Genomic DNA, 26946 nt, shown 5'->3' with positions numbered 1-26946 from the left:
TAAACTTTATACATGGTTGTTTACTACTGTGCAGTTCATCTGTAAAAACATTGGGATGACTAGTATTATGATGAAAGGCATGTCAAAAATGATGTTTAAAGTATGCAGTTGGTGTGATGAAATTTACAAGACGGATCCTGGAGCTCACAGTCCACTTTCTGTTCATGAACTGTGTAGCTTTGTTACTCGTTTGCTTTTTTCTTTCACTTTCTCTCAATGTTTGGATCGGTTTAAACACCAGGATCTGAGTTAGTCTTGCTTTCACAACAATAGTCTTGCATGTTGAAAAATGAAACTCCCAGTGTGTTAAAATGTGAAAAACAAAATGGGTCCTCACCAAGTGTCCATATGTGAGGAGATGCCGTAATAGGTGATAAGAGCACCATTGTGTGTATCTCTGATAGACCAGGCACTTCAACAAAACAGCAGTATGGACTTTTTGATGTTGCGACCGAGGACAAGTTTACTGATTAGTAAAAAAAAACGTTATCACAAAACAAAAATAACATTTGCTCGTCATTGAAAAATACATATTGCGGTTTAGTGTAATTATTTTTACCTCTGTGATGCAATTCCATCCATTCATCCATCATTTTCCTAACTACTTATTCAGTTCAGGGTTGTGGGGCAGCTGGATCTCTCATATGGCGAGAGGCAGAATACATCCTGGGCAGGTCAGCAGCACAATCACAGAGTCATGATGCAATGCATAATATACTGTTGATAAATTAAATACTTTATGTTCCATGAAATATGACAAAGAAATGTAATTACTAATGATTATTAAACATTGCTAATAATTATATCATTTTTTGTAACATAAAAAGGCTAGTTTAATTAACATCATCAACAATGATGGTTAACTATGGAAGCAATGCTTATGCTAAAAGATATAGTAATACTAGTAACAGTAAGAACAGCAGTGATGTTTCAAAATGACTTTGATATTAAGCATCTCGTTTTGGGACTTTGGCTCGTTCTTTGCTAATATCCGCAGTACTAGCACTGATCATGCTGCACACACTTACACGAAAACAAACAAGGTAAACATGTGCAGTATAACCAGGCACACTGAATCATACAGGGCTTGCTTGAATAGTAATTGTGTTTCAGGGCCTTGTAATCATTCATGCGAATTGCTGTGATCCTTGTAGAAGCATTGTAAAAATGTCTTTCATCCAGCGCTTTGGTAATGCTTAGCTGCGGAGACTGACGGGTACTTCTGCTTTTTTTTTCTTAATGAATTTAGTCAAAAATGAGGTGATTGATAGAGGCTGAATGCTTCATCGAGTGAGCTTTCAAAACTGATGAGCAACAACGCTCCACACCCTTTTTCTTTTTTCCCCCTCATTTGTTAATTTGCTTGAATACTGCCTCCTATTTTAATTGCCTCTTTCTCTTCTCTAGTTGATTATTGTCTTTTTCCATTTATCTTTTCAGTTCATCTTCTTTCTATCCTTCAACTTCTGGAGCCTTTCAAATCACTTCTAGCACATTTTTTAAAAATCCTTTTGCAACAGGCAACCTTGCTCACATCCTAAAATAAATCTTTGTTTGTGTTACTGGTGAGGATGAAGCATTCCAAATGCATAAGCTGTCTGATTTGTTTGTTGTGTTAAAAGAATGTAAAGCAGAAAGGAGTGCAAGGCCATTGTGGTGAATAGACCTATATACTGAGGTCTTGTGTGGAGTAGATTAGAGATAATTTTTTGCGTTATTGTATAATTCAAATATTCAGGAATTCTGCATTTGAGCCAAGTCTTTTTTTCCCTGGCTCTTTAGTCGCGCGTGTTAACTTTGACTCACACTTAAAATGGAGTTTGTTCAGAATGCTCTTACGGCACCAGCAGATTTGATCATCGCCACTCAAATGGGAAGCACATTAAGCTCTGAACAATACTGCCCCTCACCTTGTCCTCTGCCTCCTGCTGCTAAGGGCTCAGTCAGCTGAGCTCTCCCAAGTTAGATTGGCTGTGTGATCAAATGGAACAGACCCTATCCAACCACTGAGCACTCACTTAGCCTAACGTGGCTGACCCCTATGCACTGTGGCCCGGAGCTAAAGTGTGGATGATGTCGCTGTTAGCCCTCGTGCTGCGCTTACCCCCTGTCGGCACGCTGTTAGCAGTCTGCTTCTCAGAGGTGCCCTAAGTGCCTGTGACAGCTCTACTGAATAGACATGGCCTCGCTTTGCTATGCGGGACTTTATTTATTTATTTATTTATTTATTTATATCTTCACACAAAGACAGCCTCAGTTTTTAAAAGCTTTATCAAGAAGTCTTTAAGACTGTGTCAGGTAGCAGTATTTCCACACAGCTAAGTTGCTGAAAATGCATCATTTTCACCTAGACTCTCATAACATGGGAGCCAAGAGGGTGAAGGTCTGGTGTTTTCTGGAGAATTTTGTATTTATGCTGAATTGTGCCTGTCTTATGTGAAGATTTAGCTACAAAAGCTTTCTGCATACAAAAGGGTTTCTCTGTTCCGTTAGAGCACTTATTAGACTAGTAGGCTGGTTGCTGAATAAAATGTTCAAGGCCAGGGTGACGGAAGATCAGAATTAAACAAACAAACAGAAAAAAGCAGGTCCTAGATTTGTTGTTGAATGGAAATACTCCATCCTCAGTCGCTTTGCAGCTAAAAATAAGAGATGGAGAGGTTGGGAAATAAAAGCTTGGAATAAACAATTACAGTAATAACCCAAACAATTCTCTGTCTCTGAACACTGATGTATCCTTTCTTCTTAGCCATCATTAATCTGAATTCACCTCATCTCCTTGAGGCCTCTTTACAAAAAGGGAAACAACACTCAGAAGTGGACACATTTAACTGAATGCCAAACCCAGCCATTCTGGGCTGCTCCCTGGCGGACATTAAACCCATTCAAGTGTGCAATCAAGCTCCCTTCGTTTTGATGAGTGAATTATGATTATCTGTATTGTCATGCCTCCCGGGGGCTGACCTGCAGTGTTGGAGCCTGGCATGGGGAAAGTGCCCTGGTGCCAACTTAGTCAGCCATCTAAATGTGCCTACTGCAGCTTTGGTGCCTGGCAAACACTTAACATCACTCTAATCCCTGCTTACACTTGAGCCTGTATGAATTACTGTACAATCCATGTCTTTCATTTGCAAATGAGATCAGGTCCAATTACGGCAACACTGCACTACTCCGGAGCGATTATAAAACAGACACCTGTGTGACTAATTTATTACCTGACCCGAACTGGAGTTGAATTTAGCAACAAAAGATTCAATTCAATTCAGTTGTATTTATATAGTGCCAAATGACAACAGCAGTTGCCTCAAGGTGCTTTATATTGTAAGGTAAAGACCCTATAATAATACAGAGACAAGTCCAACAATCAAATGACCCCCTATGAGCAAGAACTTGGCAACAGTGGGAAGGAAAAACTCCCTTTTAACAGGAAGAAATCTCTGGCAGAACCAGGTTCAGGGAGGGGCGGCTATCTGCTGTGAAAATGCATTTAACATGCTCCATTAGGGCAGCATGTCCATACTATATTTGCATCCATCCAGTTTAACAAAGAAAAACACCAGATGTAGCCAATACCTCAAAGTACACATTTAGCTTTCATGTAAACTCTGAGCCTGTTCGGTACTGACTGGTGGTACAGTTTCAGATTTGCCACTAACTGCTCCTCACATCATATGGAAATGGGCAAAAGCATAACATCCAAACTAACATTAGTGGTAAGATGATGATGCATTTCTACGATCCAACAAATCTGTCTTTCTTTTTGTGAGTCACTGTGACTGCCTCCATTGATTTATTTTTGTGGAGCCGGAACTTCCTCGAGTCTTTTTTTCTGGTTCGTTGTCCTGTTTCGGCTTTGAATGTGTTATACGACTTGCTTCATCAGAGAGTTCTACATTTGTGCATGCACTCGTCTCTCTCCGGTTTGAAATGACAGCAGCGTAATGGGAAAAATGTGATGTCACAGAGTGCACCAATCAAAGCTTTACACTATCAGTCAAATTATGAATAAACCGCAACCACACATTCCTGATAAAGCAGGACAGCTGTGGTTTTTAACTGTTAAACTTCTAAAAATGACAGCAAATTGGATTAAGAACTCAGTGTTGCTAATTTCATGTGAAAAACTGGTTTAAACCCAAGTTTACAGAAGGGCTTAAAACCTTTTACACAAAAATAAATAGTCAAAGCCACTGTATGTTAATTAGACATAGTAAAAACAGCAAACTCTGACCTACATGCAAAGTGTAATCAGTACACAAAAAAACATTACTTTATCTTCCACGCATACACAGTGACATCAACATTTGCAGCTCTTTTGAAGCTGCACTTTTATTCGCCTTGTTCTGTGTACTTAAGCCTATGTTGTCCATTTTGGAGGTGTCTGCACTATGTCTTGTGCTGAGGCCAGCCCAGAGCTGGACACCCAATCACCAATATAATGGCATCCCCAGCTGGAAGAGGAGGTCAGAGCAAGGTCAAACCTTCACTTAGCCCCATTTTTCTGTGACAATAGAAACATTCTGCCTTGGTTCTTTCTGACTGCTGAAAGATGTTTCAACATCTCTGTTGTTACAGCCACTCGAACTGTGCAGCACACACTCCTCCACCCGAGGGAGAGTGTGCGCTCTGACTATTGGGCATTTTGGGAGTGCTATAATGTTTAATAAAACATTCCCTCTGAGATTTCACTTGTAACTATAATGAATGAATCTTTGATTTTATTAGCAGTTTAGGCGCTACCCTTGCTCGTCAGCAATACTGTGTGAAGGTTAAATACTCTGTATGTTCCGTCAGCTAAGCTGCAGAAGAAGCAATGGTGACTGAACTTTGAGCGTGAGCCCTGTGAGCCAGTACCCCATGTGCCTGACCTGTGTGTTTCTGTGTGTGAAGGCTTATGGATTCATACACTCAGGTGGAAGTAGTGATGACAGCTTAACAAGCAAGCTGGGCTGGCCCCGAGAGTTAAGCTTATTAGCTAATTAACAAAGCCTTGGCTCTGGCACCATGTTTGCCTTCCTCTATGGGATTGGCAGCTTGAGATGTGATTGTGTGCAGGTAGAAGCTTTGTTTGTGCATATGTGCATGTAGCTCAGCTTTCCACACCAATAAACATCTCATCTGAACTCGCCATATTATAGCCAATGGCCAGCATTTGTGAAAAGGCTAGATTTTATTGAAAATTCAGTAAACGTCATTCTTTAATCTTAAACTTGATCTCCTTTTACATATCGCTGCGTTTCCTGGTCAGTACTTCCTTGTTTCTGGCAACAGGCTGACTCCCCCTGGACTTCTTGTGGTTGGGTTAAATCTATTCGTCTGTAATTGATAGGGATCTCTTTACTAATGATCAGGCACAGCCTGTGAGTCTTGAGTGCAAATACAGTCAGTGGGATATGCCCAGTAGCCCTCTCCTGCTCACTTTGGCTGTAGGCCAGCTAACATATGGTATGAGCGCATGCAATGTGGTTTGTCGGAACAGTTTTGAACGTTGTCCAAAAGAATCAGGTTAAATTGCAATTTTATCAAGTCCTCCTTTTTTACTAGGATTTCAGCAAAGTGCCAATTTGATCCTGATAATTTGGTGAAGGCCAGCATGATATAACCATAATGGAAAAAAATACCGACTGTGTCACAGCCAAGATAAATTCTGCTTGAGGCCTGTGGAGCATGTTTGACGTGGCTTCTCAAAGATGTGGACTTTAATGCACTGCGTTGCAAACTGCGATGGAAATTGTTTGTCGCGACTAAACCGTCACACACACACACGGCATTAATATGCGGGATACTGCGTTTCCAGTCTGATTTGTATTTGAATGCTATTTTCCTCTTAAACAAAAATGATCTAATCTATTAATTTCGCTTGTTTATAACACAGTTTTTGGAGAAAAGTTAGTGGTAATCAGTTGTTGTTTTCACTAAATACTCATGTGATTTGCAGGACTAACACTTTTTTTCTTTTCTTAAATGACTCTAAAGATTTTTGGTAGATAATCAGACCGACTTTAAAAAAAAATTTCATTTCAATTTCTGTCATTTTCCTTAGAATGAATTCATATTCTGAACTCTGCTCTCTGCTTTAAACTACAGACATATTAGACATTTTCCAAAGAACATTTATGGGAAAAAAATTCAAATAAAGCTGACTATGAAATTAAATGTTTTTAATTATTTTAATGCAGAGGGATTCATCACTCTTAGAAACCAGCCACTATTTTCACAGCAAAATTTTTATGGCAGTGTCAACCCTGAATGTGTGTTAAAACTGCGTGCTGATAGTACCTCTTAAGAGGTATGTCTGATCATTTCTCCTGTCATTGATGTTTTGAGGAGCAGCTGCATTACATGCATATGCAGTCCTTTTTTCCCCTTCTTTTTATTGTTTTTGTGATGCGAGAGTATCTGCTTGGGGCAGGTGGGTATGGTTGGGAGTTCTGACGGCTCTGTTGGATTCACTTGCCTTTTCTTCTCTTTGGTCTGCTGTGAAATAATTGAAGACGTAGCCCAGACTCAATGTCAGCTCCCGGAGCCCCCTCTCCCTCCACCAAAACCACAGGCCCCACCCAAACCAGCTCCCGTGGGGGCCCGACCCAAAACAGCACTTCTATTGTGCCTGAACAACACATCTTGTCCGTGTGTGTGTGTGCTAGCAGGGATAAGATTTCATATATTAAATCTAAAGTGGAGCCAGAAGCTTGGGCCTTGAACTGATCTTTTGGGACTGTGTGTTTGACAAAGAAGCAATTTTGTTGCCTGGATATAAGTGCCCTCATTTTCAAATTTCTTTTATTTATTTAAAAAAATACAGATCTAAATTTCTTGTTAACCAAAGTCCTATTAAGTGTGGTCAAGCCCAGCTATTTTGTTTATAACTCATTCTTTTTCTTTCTTTTATCCGCAGAACTTGATGTTACAAACTTTTCAGTCAGTGCAGTTGAAATTAAAGCAGGTCACAGATTTATTTAAATGTACAAAATTGTGTAGTTAAATCCAAAGCTGTGGCGTATGTGGTGGTTTTTAAACACTTTCCAGCGAGACCTGCTTAATTATTCTCCATCACTCACATAAAGAGTGGAGATAAATAAATAAAGTGTATTTTATTACCTTTTAAAACAACTGAACGTTAAAAAATAAAATCATCCACAAGTAAGATGTGACATCTGTCCAAGTCTTTTCCAAAAGTGGCTAAGCTCTACCACCTTCACTTTTATCTTCAAATCCTGCTGTCACATCAGTGTGCAGCAGGCTGTAGAAAGCAGTACCTTTGCTTTGAGGACAAATTTTCACCTTGTTGTTTCCTCACGTTCAGGCGGCAGCGGCTGTTGATATCAGTGTAGTAATTCAGAGCAGGCCTGACCTCTCTGACTGCACCGCCGGGATCAACAGCTGGGTTTTTCTAGTATTAAAGTCACACCTTCAGTAGAAACACTATACTTTATCTAATTCAGTGCCCGGTTTCAGCCCAGAGTCTTCAGCAGTACGCCCCTCTTATATCATATAAAGTGCTTTACACTGCTGGGGGGAGTAGTTTATGAGTATTTTTAGCATGTGAATCAAAGCCCCACCCAAGCAATGTTGGAAACTGACTTTGTCTAAGCTGCAGGTAAAGTAAATGAATAAAAACTTTGTTGTTAACTGTCAAAGGACAAATTTCATACCAATTAAATGCCAAGAAGATTTACGGCACATTACTAAAGCGGTGTCTTCAGGTGGCCTCTTAAATTTTGTGTTGCAATCGATGTTTTATTTAGACTGCAGTTTAGTCAGCTGATTTGTTCATACAAAATCTGCTTCATACCATATGAATTTGTAGACATAAAGGGGTTTAGGTAATCTACAGGCTCCTGCAACATCACAGGTTTACACCAGACAGGAAGCAAAATGCATTTCTTGATGATGACGTAGGAAATATTCTTTAGCATGAGTTTTGACACTCGCTGGATGTGGAGTGTCAAATAAATATTTCAATATTTGTTTCTATGGTTGTTTCTAAATCCTGAATTTAGGTCTCTCAATTGTGAATTTTCATTTTCACAGTGTTCCGACATTTGATAGACAAGCTGGTAAAAGCAATAAGCAAGGAATTTCTTGTCTTGTCTATATATATATATATATATATGTATATATATATATATATATATATATATATATATATATATGTATATATATGTATATATATATATATATATGACCTCATAAGTCCTGTTGTCCTGTTGTGTAGCATTAGTAATGTGATTATGATTATAAATGTAACAGATTTAAATGATATCTGCAATATATGCGGTTCCTCCTACAAGTGGCCCTCTGCAAGCAGAGTGGGTATATTGCTGGACGACAAAAGAATGTGTGTGTGTCTGTGTTTTTGAAGGAGGGTGATGTATGTGAAGAGGGTTGCACAGGGCTACTTGCAGATCCCCCCCCCCCCCGGTCAGGATCAACGGCTGCTTTCTCAGGCCATGTTCTTTGACAAGAGAGTCCGGGTGTCATCTGACAGATGAAAATAGTGTGTGTGAAATGGACACCGTGCTAACACGCAGCCAGGCTAACCACGCTGCAGTTTAATGGTTTTACAACACTGAGCGAGACGCGCTAGGTCATTGAACATGTGTGTGCGTGTGTGTGCGTGTGTGTGTGTGTGTGTGTACATGCGTCTGTTATCTACGCACCCCCCTCTGTGCAATTAAATGTCTCAGCAGTGTACTGGCATTCTTTAATCAGTGTGTGTGGTGTGGATGTATGTTTGAGTGCTTCAGAGTGCTTCAGTGTTCTCATATCAGTGTGTGTATGCTTGCGTTTGTGTGTTTTTGCGTATATGTGGGTGTGTGTGTGTCTCTTTCCTCCTCCTGGCTAGCCTGTCTCCTCGTGTTTGGACATATGTTGAGTTTTATTTCACTCAGACATCAATCCTGCTGGCCAGCTGTTAGGACAGCTGCTCTCTCTGTGCCTCTCCTGCTCTGTTTCGCTCTTTTACTCTATCATTCGCTCCGTCTTGCGCTCGCGCTCTCTGTTTCTCTTGGTCTGCCTCTCACTCTGTTTTTTTTCTTCAACATTAATGTTTCTTTAACATCAAAATGTTATGCTTTTTTTCTCTTTGCTTCTTCTAAACAGTATTTTTAAAATTTTATGTCTCTTCAGATTCTTTCTTTCTTTCTTTCTTGTCCTCTCTCTCTGATCCTGTGGGGTCTGCAGTTGAAGTCATAGCACTGGCATAAATTTGGAAGTGCAAAGTGTAGCTGTCAGCTTCCATTTACACACATTCAGTAGTGAAGTGAAGACACAAAATGTTTTTTTTCTTTTCTTTCTTTTTTTTTTTTAAACTGTGGGTGTGTTACACAAACATCAGGCACCGGTTAGAACACTGGATTTTGTTATTTTTTACATTAAGTAATTTTTCAGATTAATGCTTTTTTTCTCTTTACATTGGCCTTAGACTGCACACTCCGAGTTCCCGAGCTCTCTCACTAAGCATAATGTGATGTTTGCGAGACTGAAAGGGACGATGTGTGTGGACAATTTAAAGGAACTTTTTTTTAGCTTTCACACTAAAATCTGCTTAGCGTGAGTGAACTAAACTTTCAAAAAAGATGTATTTCCTAAACATTTTTGTTAGAAAACAAACTTCATTGTAATATGTTGCACACCTGTTGTAAGTATGTTTAAGATAAATATTGCACTAATGAAGGATTTGGCAGGATAGATTGTTCCATGGCTTCATACTGAGCTCTCTTGTTAGAAAACCATGAATCACAAAGGTAAAGTTTAGTAAAAGTGGTGGTTTTTCCGACACAGCCATTCTTCTAGGTTGAGAGAAATAGCTCTCTACTCCTATTCATACGTATCTGTTACTTACCAACATTTTGCTGAAAAGTTCATTTCATGAGCAACTTTTAAAAACAAGGAATACGAGAGGCTAAAAGAAAGAGTGAGAAGAGAGTGACACAGTCATATAGTAGAAGCCTGTGGCACTCTGTGTATTTCTTGGCAGTTGCTCTTTTGGACTGTTGATGCTTGCCTGCCACATACCCACACATACACTAAGTAAAGCACACACAGCAAAGCACACAGTAACTTGCCTGTGGCTCATGTAAAACACCCAAAACATTGTCTCTTGGCAGGTTGGCGTGGGGACAGGTGATAAAAGTGTGTTTACCCTAAACACTCGCCAGCTTGCTAGCTGCCTCAGCGCTGATTTACTACGACTCCGTCTCTTCAACCGCTTCTTCTCCTCTTCGCCTTCCTTCTGGCTCGCTTTCACTTGATCTTATCGCTCATTCACCCTGCCTATCTGTCTCTTCTCCATACTTGTTCCTGCTTGTGACAAAGTCTTTTTTGAAAATATTTTTTATTTTACAACAAATAAAAAGGGAATTTCCAGATTTGGAGTTGAGAAAAGGAATGTCTAAAGTGTTTTGATTTGGGAGAGTAAATTTTTATTACTTCCAGCATGGTGGTTATGTTTTTGGTAGTGTTTGTGTGTCGTTCTGTCTGTAAACACAGTAGCTCGAAAAGTTTTGAATGAATTCTGGTTAAACTGTGTAGGGGTGTAGAGCGGGGTCATGGTAACGGTCCATTAACATATATCGAGGTCTTCAAGTTCAACTCAAGAAGGTTACAAGTGTGCTGTGTATTGTCAACATACTGAAAGTACTGTATAAAGATTTTGAATATAATGTCACATTTGACCTTTGACCTCTCTGTCATGGACAATAGACTAATCTGAAGGTGAAAGGGATAATGTTGGCATGGGATACTTTTTGAGTATAGCTGATTAATAGTATAATGTAATGTTATGTACATTACACTAACAGTTTATAACAACTTAAATACATTTTATTTTTGGGGTGGGGGTTAATATAAACTTGTGCTCTTTTTTCACATGTATTATATCCACATAAATAATAATAATAACAAATATTTGTACTTAAAATTAGAAGCCTGCATGCTGCACTTTTACTGTACAACAAACTTTAAAGTATGTTTGTTTAAAGAACAAAGAAAATAAAAGAATGTATGCAAAATCCAACACCGTTCCCTTAAAAGTAAATACCTCCCAGAGAGTGAGCTGACTTGCTGGAGGTATGTGCTCTCGGAGTGCTTCTAGCATCAAGAACACATCAGTAACTATTTGATATTGTTTACAAAGTTTTTCCTTATTCTTACTTTTCTATGTCATCCTTCCCATTTGTTTTTACCCACTTCAGTTTGTCTTTATAATTCTTCCAAACTGCTGAAACAGTCATCTTCATCATCCCCTCCTCAACATTGTCTCCGCCTGCCCTACTTTCCACCTTTCCCCTTCGTTCTTTTAATGTAACCTTACTTCCCTCGCCACCCAAAACATCCACCCGCTCCCTCGTCTTTTTAACCCATCCAATTTCCGTATTATCCTTCGTTTGATAAAGAGGCCTGTTTCTGGACAGCAAGGAATTTTTATCCACCCACCAATCTAAACAGCACTTGAACCCTGACTCAGTTGCGGTGACGGATAAAGAGCCATCTAGGGTAAAACATCTCCCTCCATCCTCTCTCATCCCTCTCTTCTTGTCGTCTTCCTCGTCCCCTCTTTCTTCGTACCACACCGCTCTCATCCCCCCACAGTCTCCTCATCTGATCTGTTTATCAGTACGAGGAGTGTAAATTGTGCAATAGAGTACACATACAGTTGACTTATGCAGATGTGTCTTGGAGTTATAGGTTGTATTTTCTTCACTAAGTGCTCTCATAAATTGGGTTCCTTGATATTGTTTGATACAAGGCGCACTGCACAAGTGCACACTGGCGTCTTCAGGTCTTGTGATTAGAAGAAAAGCCCCTCATCCTGCCTCTGTCCCACAGCCTTCCTCCTTTACCAGCCATAAATATCACCCCTTGAACCAAATGTACACACATACTTATCCTGTGGAGCCACTTGTACAGTAAATCTGCGGAAAAAAAAAAATCAGGTGGATTCCATTGTCCGGAGGGGTTGGAAGCTATGTTCATTACATTACTTTACTTCAATGTGGTCCGCCTGTCTGGAAATACCCGCTGTTTATTGCCTAATTTGGGAAATCACCACAAGAAATTTCTGTCATTTTTAAATTGTTTCTTTGTTCTGTATATATCTGCCACCCTACCTCGGTGCCATTGCCCCCCGCCCCCCTCTTTGTTTACATTGAACCCATATGACGAGGACGGCTGCATCAGCTTATTTACAACAATCATAATCCGACTGTAAACATGCAAGGTTTTAATGGACCTAATAAGGAAGCTGTGCTCGGCCGTTGGACGGCATCTCATGACTGCACAATGGGCCCATACGCACAAACTAAAGATTAAGCCATTCACAATAGACCATGTGCCCTTATGAATGCCTATCGCGCCTTTTGTCAGGATAAAGGCACCACAAATAAGCTATTGTCTGACTTAACCATTCTAAATCAGGCAATCCCTTAGGGGCATGTTTTCCACACTGCACTCAAGAATGTCTCCTTTTTTTGTACGAGTGTGTGTGTGTGTGTGTGTGCATGTGTGTGCGCTTTTTGATGTCCTTGGTGATTGAGGCCTCCTCATGGGTCCGTGCATGACCATGACACCATCTATGACACATCCGCCGGCAGAAAAGCAAGAGTGTATACACAAATGAAGGACCTTAAAGATTTGTGTCGTAACGTGTGCAGAAATTTGACATAAGTGTACCAAAAATTTGGTACACTGAGGGCTGAGAGCTGTCAGCAGTGTTTTCTGACAAAGTCATCTTCTGAATATTACAAAAGTTGTGTTTGCACTGGGTTTCCTGCTCTCCCATCCTCATAGGTACCCTTTAAACAGAGGATGATATAGCAACTATATTTTTTGCCTCCATTTGGAAACAAATACTGTTAAATTTAAAGGGTTTATAGTGGAGACCGATTACAACACAAAATATACCTCAAGACTTAACAGTACTTGCTTACAACAATACTTGCTTACATTTATTTGCTGATGCCTGACAATGTGCACACTTTACTGTTTCTTCATTCACAGGTCGCACACACAGACAGAGGCACACAAACAATCCTGCTTGCACATGTGCAGATATCTGTCTCTACCAAGTTTGTCTCTCTACTGTTTGCCTGGTGAAGAATTGAAAAGTTCCCATTGTTTAAGTAAAGTTCACAGCAGGACTCCAGTTGAACAAATGGGACCTTATGAATCTTATGAGACCACGTGTCTCTGATGTCTTTTATCCTGAGGCTATGAGACACATTGTGAGAAAAAAAAGACAACCATCTCTAAACAATGCAGACATTCTCATTTGGTCAGCTGCTGCATTTTTTTAATTTTTATTTTTTTTTAGATAAAGTAGGAGGAAATTGTTTTTTTCCTCTCCTTGATGGGAAATGTACTCATTCTTAGTTTTTTTTTCTTGTGTCTTGTCCTTTTCATACTTTTTATTATCATCACCCAATTTTCTCCTCTTGCTACTACTTCCCCAGTTTTATGTTTATGGGCGACAGTCAGGCCTCCTGTGAGACCCCAGCATTAGTATCTGAACAGGTGGACTGTTGTAAAATGCATATTTCGTTTTAAATATGATGCTATTGTCTGAAAGTTACAAATTGAAACAGACTTGATAAAAGGAAACTAATTGTTTTGTTTGTTTGCTTTTGTAGAACCCTCTTGCATGGAAAGACTCCTCTCTAAAGACTGGAAGGAGCGCGTGGATCGCCTGAACGCTACTGAACTCTTGGGGGAGGTTAAAGGTAAGAGTGAGAAAGATAGCAGCTACTACTATATCTACATTCTCTTTCAGGGAGATGCTAAGTGTATGCTGATAAATACTGTTCCTGCTTTAACTGTGGCCTTTGCCACAGTTGGCAAAACAAGAGAAAGACAGCAAGCGTGTTTTTCCCCCCCACAATAAGTAGTGCCTTTTTCAAAACCTTCAGCATCTGCGGAATCTCTCCTTTTTCTTTTTGGTTCACCCAAATATGAAGAGTGTTATAAATAAAAGCTAATGGTACGTGCGCAGAAAAGACACTGTTGTGCAACGCTAAATTCAAGGGTAAGAAACGGTCAGACACGCTGCAATTCTCTGCTCTGTGTGTATACTTGCCGCATGTTTCTGCATATGAAAGCAGCACAGTAAACGGTAGCCAGGCTTACCTGTCGAGCAGTGAGGGTGGCACTAAGTACTCCAAATTGTACCTTTGATTAAAGGGTGTGTATGAGAGGAGAGGTTGCACATGGTCCTATATTTTTTTAGTCCACATCAGCAAATAGCATTTACGAAGGCATAAATCACACAGAGACAAATGAATTCTTGACCTGCTCTGGTGTTCAGAAGTGAAAATAGCAGCATTGTTGGGGAGATCAAACGTTAGAATTTAGCCAAATTCTGCAGAAGAAACGCTGATGTATACTTACATATATATGTATATATGTATGTATGTATGTATGTATATATATATATATATATATATATATGTATATATATATATATATTTATATTTACATTACTTTTATTTTTTGCACATCTTATCATTTTGCTTTAGAACTGCATTATAATATGCAATTTAGAATTAATAAAGCTATAAGATCATGTATAGGTGATTGGTGTGAATAGCAATTCTTTACACATTAAATACTATAAGTAAAATATGAAATTACAAGTATTACCTCTCTTGACATCACTGTATATCACACACTGCTGACACAGGATTTTGGGGGCTGATACCTAAACCGGTTTTTAGGGAGTAAAAAAAGAAGTTACATGTTGGCCAAAAATCAATGAAGAAACCACCCTCTGCCCGTCTGTGGTGCTGCTCTACCACTTGTGATGCAGACAGCGCTTATTAAAAGGAATGAAGTCAAAGCCACTTAGAAAAATAGTGCTTGTTCTCAACGCTGAAATGCAGATCCGATATTATTGATGGTTTTCTACTTTTACAATTATCTTCCCCGGCATGTTTTACATCTCCTGACTGTGTAAAGTTCATGCATATTTTGAGCTGTCGTAAGAAGGAGGCCCTGAGCCGTGTGGAGCCTTGATTGCAGGCAGTGAGGCTGACTGGTTAGTATAACAAGTAATAGAACAAGTAATAGAACAATAAAAAACAATGAGAGTCTTTACTCTGAATTTACAGAACTACTATACTGTGTAGTTTTTGTGTGTGTGTGTGTGCGTGTGACTGCGTCTGACTAAACAGCTGACACATAAGAAGAAAAATTGCTTTCTTAAATTTCTAAAATGTGCTTATGGTAGTTAAATAATAAAAATAGAATGAGGTAGAAAAACAAATGACTTTTAAAAACTGATATATTAAGACAGGGAAATGCTTTCTGTCTTGAGGGCTACAGCATTTTCTGTTTGTGTGCCGTAACACAAGTTGTTAACGGCAGAGCAGTCGAGCTGCCTTCAGTGAGAGGAACCGTTTGTGATCGTCTCCGGCTGAAATGGCAAGTATTTCCTCTGTGGAAAGTGGAAAAAGGGGACTACAGAGAACCTTCTTCAGCAGAACAGCGCAGACATTGACTTTTATTGTAGGACACATATCAGACGCTTTTTCTCTGTCGTCATACCGACTACCTCCATCTGCACAAGCACCCTACTTAGATAAAATAAACACCCTTAATCACCCTTTGCATAGTAATAATTTAGCATAGGTTACACAACTCATTAAGAGTGCTCTTGTGTCAGATAAGTCCAGGGATACAGTAAAGTTATTCAAACTAGAAGAAACAAGTAAGATGAAATTCAAGTAAGAGTGAAGTGAAGGTAATTTCCATCAGTAGAAATGATCTTTATCTTTGGATTATTTCTGTTTTCACTGCGAAATATTAAAATGAGACATTCAAGTGCTCGATCACAGTGTAGTTGCTATAGTGTGGCACATTTTTTACATGAAGACAAAAACAGCTGTCCTCTTTGATTGCTTAAAATGAGAAATTATAAGAAGAAGCCAAAAGTCGTGATCTGCTTCCCTCAAATGCTTTTATCTTTCTTATATAAAAAGGTTGTTAATTGAAAGTTACATACGCACTCTTGTCTGCACAGATTTTCCAATTTTTCTAATCTCAAACCAAAGTCCAAGTCCAAGGCCAATCAGCATTTAGCGATTCTTTTTACCTTTCTTAATCAACCTTTATATAAATATTTGTTACTTACTTTTTTATTGGTATTACTATCAGTCCCATTGTTGCCATATCAAATAGGTTCAGGTCATTGTGTGAGGAGACACAGGATAGAAAACTTAAATTATGAATAAAAAAATGAATAAATCAGTTCTTTTTAATTAAATTTAAACATTTTTGACAGCTACAAAATGTACAAAAAAGTATTTTCAAGGGCACGTTCCTGCTCAGATTTAAGCCTCTCATGCTCCACTTGTTTTGATGTGCTTTGCAGATTTAGTGCCTGTCACATGTGTCTTAATCTATTAAACGTACCAATTATATTGGTAAAGGATATGCAGAAGCATCTCGGCCTCTTTGAAAGTGACTATATTTCTGCATGAAAAGCAGCATTCAGATGGAATTTTTTATGACACAGAGGAGGAAATATTGTTATTAAGATAAAGACTTATGCAAATATTCTAATTATCTAATACTGCATGAACTAGCAGAACGTTAGCTGAGATATTTTTTTTTTCATTTGCTTTAAATAAGTATATATCTGATATCCACCTGGAGTCATGACAGCATTGTTACACTTTTGATGATTAGGCAGAAGTGTAATAGCTAATAACAGTTAAATAGCATTTAACTGATCATTCAGTAGCCTCAATTAAAGTGCTTGTTTGTTCCTCAATAAACTTACTCTTATTTAAAAGCACAGTGCTTTATGTCACTACTTTACACCTATTTGATAAATTTGGATTGAACTTTTTTCTTTTTTTAGTTTGTTTGTTGGAGCAGACACAACATACAAATATGTTTTCCTGGGGAAGAAAGACACTAGCGTGCAATCTATTGTCATGATATCGATGGCCAACAGTAATCCCACCCAATAAAGGTTAACAATTTACAGGATGCTCTATGTTTGAAAAATACAAGTTAATCTTATAATGACAAATAAAAGCTTTATGGATCTGTGTTTCATGCAATTCAGTTTTGGTGAAGTTATTTGTGTCATTTCTGTGACAGAAACCTTCCTTTACCATCTCTTTAAATATTTGATAGCACTTCAGTGGAGACAAGACAAGAGTATGCTTGTCTAATCCACAAAGTTGGACTCAATTCTTATGTGTTAGTTGAAGACACCAATAAATATAGCATGTACCAGCACGCACGCACACAAATGATCACACAAACACGGCACACAGATGTCTCTGTTCATCCAGCTGTGTCCTCACTAAAGAAAATACTCTCAATGAATTCAAGCGTTTTATTTCTCGATGGTTGAAAAGAAGCCTGGTCTGGCTGACCTAAATACGCAAACACAACTGTTGCTCTGTGTCTCCTCACACAGCGACCTGGACCTATTTGTTCAGTCGCAGTTATTTTTAGGGTAAAAAACCCCCATTGACCTCCTTTTATTTACTGGAATGTTCATTACCGGTCAGGTATGACTTCAGTTTGCCTGTGTACAATATATTTATGTTTATGTGTGAGTAAATACTTTTTAGCTACACTACGCTATGACTCACAGCAAAACAACTGGGAATGTGCCCAGGATTAATATATAAACACTATGAAGCTCTAGAAGGAGGTGCGTGACATTTCGTCTAATTATTTGCTCTTCATTACCGTGTCCTGATATCCTCCTTAATAATATTCTAGCACTAAGCTTTAAATACTACTCTTCTCCACTCTCTTATTCTTCTTCCTATCACAAAAAAATGAGGTTTTAGTCACAGAGGCCAGCAGTTTACTGGTATTTTGCCCCATTTACAACCTATAGCTTTGCTTTTAATTAGTTTTTAATAGAAAAAGAGAAAAAAGATGAACGGATCAAGCAGAGCTGTGCAATTCTGTTAGATGATGCTAGCGAATCTTGTGCAACTCTGAAAAGTTATAAAACTGTAACGATTTATTTTGAAGGATTTAAAAAAAAAGATTTTCTCCTGTAATTGTCGTTGCCTTGAATACAGCAGTTATGCATTTACACTATTATCAAAACATAATAAATTAAAATGAGAAGAATGATTTGATTTCTTTTATATATTCTTAACCTTCATGAGACTACACTACAACAAATTAAGAAGATGCTGGCTAGAAAATAACTGCAATGGAAAAAGAGTAAAACCTGGACACCTCTCAGCTCAGCAGTGTCACCAAAGTTTCAGATGATAAATTAGCTGTTTGCAATGGGGATATGTATGTGGACATTTTCATCTTTTTTTCTTTTCCAGCTTTACCTCGTCTCTATTTTTTGACATTTGGGTATTCTTAGAATTCCTGGTTTTGACATTTCCATGTTTTTTTTTTCTGCAAAGTCAGAGAGCTCATATTAACAGATGGATGGAAAGTGTCTGATTCTACTCTCAGATGCATGAGCAGGCACATCTGGCAGCAATAATCACACTCAAATTCAGCAGTCAGTTAAATAAGGCATCTTACTCACATTGCAATTTCGTTCTTTTTTTTTTATATATATATTTTCATATGCAACCGTCTGTCTGGAGAAGCGAGCTGTTTGTCTACAATAAACCTTAAAATTTGGCAGACTGGATGTGAGATCTTTACACGCCGTTGGCTTGCAGAGAGCACGAGCACGTCTCTAGACAAAATGGAGTGACTGTGTTTGTCTTGGGGTCAAGAGTCAGAGTGTTTGTTGTGGTGTAAGTTTGAGGAGACTGTTTAGTCTTGTAGAGAGCAACGTTGGGAGTCTGGCACATAGATCCCGTGGTAAAACATGATGGTTTGGCAGAAGCTCAGCACAGTCAGAGACATCAATATGTTAGTCAGAGGTGTGATCCTGTGAGTGGGTGATGGTTTGTGTGTATTTTTATGTGTGGCTTTTGTGTTCAAATGTGTTTGTTGGTGCATTTGTGTGTTTAAAAGAAAGTGGCCTGAGACATAACTGTGTCATATGGTTTGGGGATTCACAGACAGCCGTTATATTACTGAATATATAATAATAAAAGAAAAAAATTAAATAATGCAAATATAAACAATTTTATTCAGCTGAATAGTTATTTGCGCATGTTCTGATGTAGCAGTGCCTTCATATTTATTGTGATGTAATGAAACATCATATGATAATTAGATGAAATCTTGAAGCTTGGGATGCAATTCCAGTGAATGAAAACATTACGTAAGCGATTAACAGACACCTCATACAGAAGTAAGAGAGTTCTGGTTCATCAACACATCATCCCAATCATCTAAACATAGTGAGAAAACAGTTAATGGCTTTCTGTTTTGGCTGGACCCCTCGGCAGGTGTCAGGAATAATCCTGACGGATGGAAAACGGAAACATCTGAGATGATTATCGGTGCCAGAAGTGTTGGAGGAACGCAAGGCGTTGCGTGTGGAATGCACAACCCATAATCCACATGAATCATGGAGCTGTAATCGCAGTTGTTGCTGTTACACAATAAGCTGTACTTGACTGTAAAGAATGCCAGGGAATAGGAAGGAATCTGTGTTAAGCGTGTAAGTTTGAAGACATGACAAGATTATAAAGTACCTTTCAGTGTTGCCAGACTGAATCGCCAGAGATTCTTGGTGAAGGGTGAAAAGGGAAAAATAAACTTAAAAGAAAGGTGGAGAAAAGTGGTGATAACAACAGAAATGATGTGAGGAATGAGATAAAGAGAGGAAAAAAGTCAGGGATCTGATGAGAAAAGAGGGGAGGAGAATAAGAATTAGGAAGCTGGCGAGTAAGGAGAAGGATGCAACAAGAGAGTTGGAAAAAGAGAAGAGGGGATAAAAGGAGGGTGGAACTGATGATAGGAGGAGGTGTGATAATGTAAGAGGAGAAGACAGGAAAAAAAAGGTGGGAAAAGAAAACAATGAAAAGAAACAAGAGGAAAATGATGATTGGTGAGAATACACCATAGGGAGGATCTGGACTTGGAAGCGGAGTAACTGATGGGAAGGTCTTTTGGGGGAAACCCGAAAAAAGAGAAAAAATAGACAGAATGAAAGCATGAAGAAAAGAGACAAGAAGAGGAGAATGTTGCCTTTGATACAGGGGTGCTGAGGGGTAATTTCTGTGTGTGTGTGTGCGCGTGTGTGTGTGTGTGTTGGGGGGGGGGGCACTCTGTGGTACAATAGGGGCCTGACAGGACTACAATGAAGACTCTGTTAGTATGCAGGTAGTGTTGGGGCCACCCTGCAATATCCCTACATGGCCCCAGGGCAAGACCTTACACACACACACACACACACACACACACACACACACACACACACACACACACACACACACACACACACACACACACACACACAAGAGCAAGAACTTCTAAACAAGATATACTTCAGTGTGGTTGTGCTTTAGTTTATGCTCACAAACACACAATCTTCCTGTAACTAGAGTGAAGTCAAATTTGCCTGCTTTTCCCTAATTAAATCTTCAAGAAGTCTGTCTCTTCCGTAGAACAATTTCTTGGAGATGGTTTAAGCACTCTTTGTGCTTGTGGCAACTCCCAACAAATAGATCCCAACCAACTAAAGACAAATTGTATGTACCCATCTTTTTTTCTATTAATGTCACCCCAAAGATGTTATTAATGGGATGTCTGAGAGGGATTGTTTTGTGTTGCTCCTTAAGAAACTCTTGCTAGTTTTTGAGGTACTGTGAAAGACTGGGAACCACATGAGAGCTTGGTGTCATGAGCAGTAGGTTAAAAGTAGAGTTGAAAGTCAGACAAACTTTGAAGTGGAGGACAGGGTGTTCCAAAGTTTGGAAAAAGGTTTAAAATATGCCAGCAGTTATAAAGAAACTTATACTTATGTAAAAAAAAAAAAAATTAAGTTATAGCATCCAATATACTGGTTAACAGACAGTAGGTCAGTCGATGAATGTGATTTTTTTTTACATAACTTATCAGGATTTTGAAAATAAAACACATGAGGAAATGCTAGTGAAAAATTAAAAGTGGATTTCATTTGCTTCACTCATGTGGTTCTAAGATAAGAGGTCAAATCATCAGTTTCTTTTGTTAAAAAAAGATCTGAGGAATGTGGAAAACAAAAAGCATTCTCATTGGAGTAGGCCCAAAAAACCTCCCATGAGTATCAAACTCATAAACCCGACAAAGGGCTGTAACAGCTACTTATTTTAAAAAGGTTAAGTCAAAGTAATTTAATTGTTCTCAGGAGCAGATGCTAAGTGGTGGCATGCAGTGACAAGACAGAAGATAATAAGTAGTAAGATGTAACTGCAAGCCTGCTAATTTGCAAGAGTTTTAGGAATGAGAGTTTGTAAAGGGCTTGTGTTAGCCAAACAACTTGTTTCTTCTTCACAAAATGACTGAGTGATTGAGGGTAGGATATGCTTTGGTTTGGACATTTTGTATAAATGAAAAATGTTCAAGGTGCTTTCAGCCAGAGAAGAAAACTTCTTTTCAGTCATGGCTCTTTGGTTAGAACTACATGAAACATTGTCATGACCTTCATGAGCTGTTTTGTACTCGTTTATTTCCCCCCAGTCTTTTTTATATTAACTGATCACTTGAGATTTTTTATTAATTTTTCTGCCTCAGCTGAGCAGGATCTGAACACCTCTTATGAACATCCAGCCAGTTTGCAGTGTTATCAACTTTGAATTGCTACTCTTGCTAATTTCCTGCCCAGGTACGCCAGAGTCGTTGGAAGAGAAGGAGCGCCAGCTTTCCACCATGATCGGTCAGCTGATCAGCCTGAGGGAGCAGCTTCTTGCCGCCCATGATGAGCAAAAAAAGATGGCCGCCTCGCAGCTGGAGAAGCAGAGACAACAGATGGAGCTGGCCAGGCAGCAGCAGGAGCAGGTAGGGAGGGTCCTTGGATGTGTTGGATGTGGGGCTGTACAATGAGACGTAGTTGGGTAAAAAGAAAGAAGAAAAAGACATTAATGTTAATAGTGTACATGTGTTGGTCTATGTGCAGGATAATGTGTGGGGTTTGGTGATATGAATCACACATAGTTCATTCTTGTGTGTTTATGCAGGGGTGCGTCTAGAAGGGGGGTGGGGGTGGAGTTTCACCAGGGCCCCAGAACATTTACTCAAGTACTCTAATGTACTTAAGTATTTCCACATACTCAATGCACTTTGTAGTAAGCAATATATAAGTAATTAAAATGATCCACAGCTGGAACATTAAAGAGATGTGTCTTGGTCCCCCCCCCCCGTGCCACCCCATTTTTTAAAAAAACATTGGAAACGGCCCTGGTTGTGCGTACATCATATTTAGAAGCAAATTAACAACTAAATGAAAAATATCAATCAATAAATAAAGACATACATAAATAAATACAAAATTGAGTATATGATTGGCAGGGCTTTAAACTGTCAACAGTTCAATTTTAATATTCTGTAATTCCTTGTTTTGATTCCTTTCAGGTATTATATTATTTTATTCATTCAACTAAATACTGAAATTTGAGGCTATCATTATTAAAAATAACAGAAAATTAGTCCAACAGGGCAAACAGCACATATAAATGAATACAAATGTTAAACTTTACCAGGTTACATTAACCCATAGCAACTATTGGATACACTTCAAATTACAGAGGTTAGAAAGCCAACAGCACTTAACACAAAGCATTGTCTTCTTGTGAATGCCTCCCTCTTAAACTGTTTGATCTATTGAACGTTAAAGTCCTAAACCTATGAAAGTGTACAATATCTGACACAAAACCCCCTGATATTTAATAATTTTCCAGTAATAAGTTAGTAGTTTTTGCTGTAATTCCTCGAATTCCACAAAGCCGCATTGTAAAAATGTTATCATAACTGACATAATGGCCACAAAGGAGACCCAACTTGTAAAGGAAAAACAAAATGTCCCTAACAAAACGCGCGTAGGTGTATCTGTATGTCTTTTGACTGCACCTTCAAAAGTTGTAACAAAAGCGTCTCTTAGGGTGTCAGACGGCGATTTCAAAAAACCCGAAAACATTGTGTGACAGAGAAAGAAAGCGAGAGCCTACGCAGAGAAGTGTTTAGGTGAGCTGCTCTTTGTTTTCACTGTTTGCCGACACGTTACTGTAGGTTGGCATATGACAGGCTCTGTTTGGACAAGTCCACACCTCCCATCACAACACATTCCACCTTTCACAGCTTTACAAAGGAAACAAGCAAAGTGGAGAGCGCGAAGAGAAAGACAGATTCCAATATCAGCCAGTCATTTGGCTGTTGAGACTTGATAGGATAATGCCCTACAGACAAACCCGAGAAATCTGCCTTTAATGAAATATGACATGTGTGCAAATGGGGCGCCGCCTCCCATTCAGCAGCCTGTAATTACATTTCGGAATAAATATACTAAACGACTTCTCAAGGAAAAAAAAGAGGGGCAGCTGTTTTACTTTTCTGGTTCAGAATGGGCGGGATCACGTCGAGGACGTACTGTCCCTTTTAGGGCTTTAACCTCTCACGAGTGGCCGCTCCCAGATGTCAATCACTAGATGATGCTTGGCCTTTTAACATCTGACATTGAATGTTTTTCATTAGAGAATTTTACATCAAAACAACAACAGAGAAAATTATCACCCCTCCTGTTTATGTGTGTGTGTGTGTGTGGGGGGGGGGGGGGGGGGGGGCTTCCACGGGTACATTGGGTGTTGTTGGCTGATGTAGTAAACATGCCAATCTCACAGATTCAGTGTCAGTTAAGAGAATTGTTCATAAACCTTCTGTACTGCTAATTGCTTGGATTGGATGCACCATCCATCACACCAGCCGAGGCTTTTTAGAGATAATAATCTGAGGTCAAACTGACACATAACTCAGAGTCTCTCTACCTGTTTTTGATTTACTGTACTGCATTTGAGACATGATTGACCTCACTGAGAGTTTTCAAGAGCAAATCACTTTGTCTGCCGCCTGTCGAGGACAGATACATCCTCATCATCGTCTTGAGTACCAAATGACAATCTTGCCTTTTAGTATTGTAAGGCCCTTACCTTAAATGTAAAATGGCACGAGAAGACGGTGTAAATCGACATGATATAACATAAAAGTGAAGAGATTTGGATTCATTTTTCATCATCACCATCTTGAACCCTTGTACTTTTTATTTTTTACTTCCATGACTTCCTAGAGCAACATACCATTTCTGACAAGCCATTTATGGACATTTTCTTCTATTGCTTTTCTTTTATTTCCAATTAAAACAGACACACACACACACACACACACACACACACACATACACACACACACACACACCCTGTATGCATACTGTTTGTTCTGTAATATTTTAGAAACATGAACACGGTACTGAAATACAGATTATCCTTCTTCTCTTATCATCATTTTCACTCTTCCGCTCTGTGTGTGTGTGTGTGTGTGTGTGTGTGTGTGTGTGTGTGTGTGCAGATTGCCAGACAGCAGCAGCAGCTGTTGCAGCAGCAGCACAAGATAAACATTCTTCAGCAACAGATCCAGGTTAGTAGCCAAACACACTTTAAACATCTACATATATACAACCAGACACACACACACTTCCTTTTTTCAGTCTTGACTTTTCTTTACCTTTACTCCTCCTGCCCTCTGCAGACTCCTCTTGTTTTGTTTCTTGTCCATCTCTGTGAGGATGCCAAGAACTTCTTATCTTTTGTCCTTTGTGCAGATGATCTAATTATTGTCTGTCCAACCAGTTCCGTGATCATCTTATCATGTGTAATTGGAAAGCAGAAATAATACAAGAGGTTATGGCCTTTACTTTTGTGCTCTGCCTGCTGTTAAGAAAGCAACACCAAAGGCCTTCAGATACACACATAAAACACACAGTGGTGACTAGGGCTGCACGATTAATCGTTAGAAAATCGCGATCTCAATTCATACTCATGTGCGATCTCATTTCCAAATGACAACGATTAAAAAAAAACAAAACAAAAAAAAAAGACGACGACGATTGTACCGCATTTTGATCCGGGACGTAATCTGCATGTAAACAAGCGCTCACTCTTCCTGCTCAACAAATGACAAGGGCGGAGCCTTATACCACGTGATACAGAAGCTGTGCCATGTGATGCTCAAATTGGCAGGAAAAAACAACGGAGAGCACGTCAGGGATGACGAGAAAGTGACAGGAGAAAATCCGTCCCGGTCAACCACCCAAACATCAATAACGGGAACCTTATACAGCGCTTCCCTATACACGTCGAACTCACAAAGAAATTACGGAGGCTATTACTTATCACCTGACCAAAGATGTGGCTCCCATCAACACTGTGCAAAACGAGGGGATTTAGGAAAATGATCAACACCCTAGACAAACGCTACACAGTGCCATCCCGCAACTATTTTTCTATTGTTGCACTACCTGCTCTGTACACGCAGTGTCGAGCAACGGTGGAGACGGAATTTCAAGCTGTACAACATTTTGCGGCAACGACAAAATGTGAGGCATTTATTGTTTTTATGTTTATTTATTGTTTTTATGTTCAGTCTCAACTGTTACGAAGTTGATGTGCAGTTAATAAGTGCAATAAATATTTATATTGGAAAAGAAAATCGTGATCTCAATTCTAAGCAAAAAAATCGTGATTCTCATTTTATGCAAAATCGTGCAGCCCTAGTGGTGACTCAGTGATTGCCCTGGTTATAGCTGGATCATTCAGTGTTGCATTGATTACTCAGCAATTGATACCCAAAGGTGCTCCAGGCTTATCCTCTTCCTCTTTTCTCTTTCTCTGTAGCATTTCCTGCTAACTGTAATGTTTTTTAACCTTTAAGCACATAAATGGATAAACATCTGTGGAGCGTGTACAGAAATCTGCAGGGAGATGCGTGAACTCACTTTTCTGGCTTCTGCTTCTTTTTCAGTTTTTCAGTTTTCTCCTTCTCCTCTTATTCCTACATCTGTTTCAGTGAGCCATCTGATGCACTGAGATTTGTGAAGTGTTCACTGTTTACCTACATATCCACCAAGAAACTACCACCAGCTGTGCGCCAAATGCTGATCAATTTGCTCAGCATGGCTGACTGTCACATGGGAATTTAACAGGTTTATCTTTTTTAAGTGGTTGGACTTTAAAAAAAATTGTTAGACAATCTGAATCCTCTGCCATCCATCCATCCCGTACTACTTTTGACCCCCCGTTGGTCCCAAGCTTTGGATCTCCCTACTCTCCTGAGGTGTGATATAGTTAATGAGGGCTTACTTTCCCCCCTGCTCGTCTTCTTCTTCATCTTTTTATTATGAGGCCTCACCCTTGGATCTTAATAAAGCTCGGATTGGACTTCATTAGCCCTCTTAGCCCCAAGGGAGAGCGAGACCATAAAAACCAGCTCCTACTCTGATCCTGTTCCACACTGTGAAGCATGGATACTGTGTCATGTTTGTTTTTTTTAGAATGAAGAGATATGCAGAAGATGGCTCTTGAGAGCAGAGTGTTATCATGTGGAGCTTTGCAACCATCTGTTGTAAAGGGCATAATGTGTATTTCACTTTTATTTTCTTTGTTGAATTGAATTTGAAAAGGCCAGAATTACTGCAATCTGCTGTTTCATAAATATACAAAAATGAATGCACCCCCAAAAAAAAGTTAAACATTTGTTTTCACTGAGAAAAATGTGGTGCATGTTATTTAAGTTATCTTTAAGGCAATAGCATTTGTCAGCAAACAAATCAAGCGCAGTAAGCAGCACATGGTGCATCTACTGTACAGAGAGTTAGAATTATTATGGCTAAGCTCCAGGGTTTAGTCACTGGGGTACGGGCTGTTTACGCTGTGTCGGATGTGTGTTGGCCTTAAACACACAGGCGGCGGTGCACTGGTCTGTTTCCACTTATCAAATCCAGACCTGAGCTCCTCTCAGGCCAATACTCTGAGGAGCTGACCAAATGCTACTGTTTCAGCTGAAAGAATAGGGCTCAGTGTG

General features: G+C 39.2%; 1 protein-coding gene across 7 annotated transcripts in view; it reads left to right on the top strand.

Moving 5' to 3' along the window:
* LOC134631138 (transcription factor SOX-6-like) overlaps positions 1-26946 on the top strand; it is a 107083-nt gene that overhangs the window by 42229 nt on the left and 37908 nt on the right. For all 7 annotated transcript variants that reach the window (XM_063479157.1, XM_063479158.1, XM_063479159.1 and 4 more), the window contains 3 exons: positions 13632-13721; positions 21707-21879; positions 24436-24504. In XM_063479157.1, coding sequence (XP_063335227.1) covers positions 13632-13721; positions 21707-21879; positions 24436-24504 — 332 coding nt within the window. The remainder of the gene's footprint in view (positions 1-13631; positions 13722-21706; positions 21880-24435; positions 24505-26946) is intronic.

Source organism: Pelmatolapia mariae, linkage group LG7 (genome assembly GCF_036321145.2).
Source record: "Pelmatolapia mariae isolate MD_Pm_ZW linkage group LG7, Pm_UMD_F_2, whole genome shotgun sequence".
Classification (NCBI taxonomy): domain Eukaryota; kingdom Metazoa; phylum Chordata; class Actinopteri; order Cichliformes; family Cichlidae; genus Pelmatolapia; species Pelmatolapia mariae.
The sequence above is the reverse complement of the archived record's forward strand: the minus strand, read 5'-3'. Positions and strand labels throughout refer to the sequence as shown.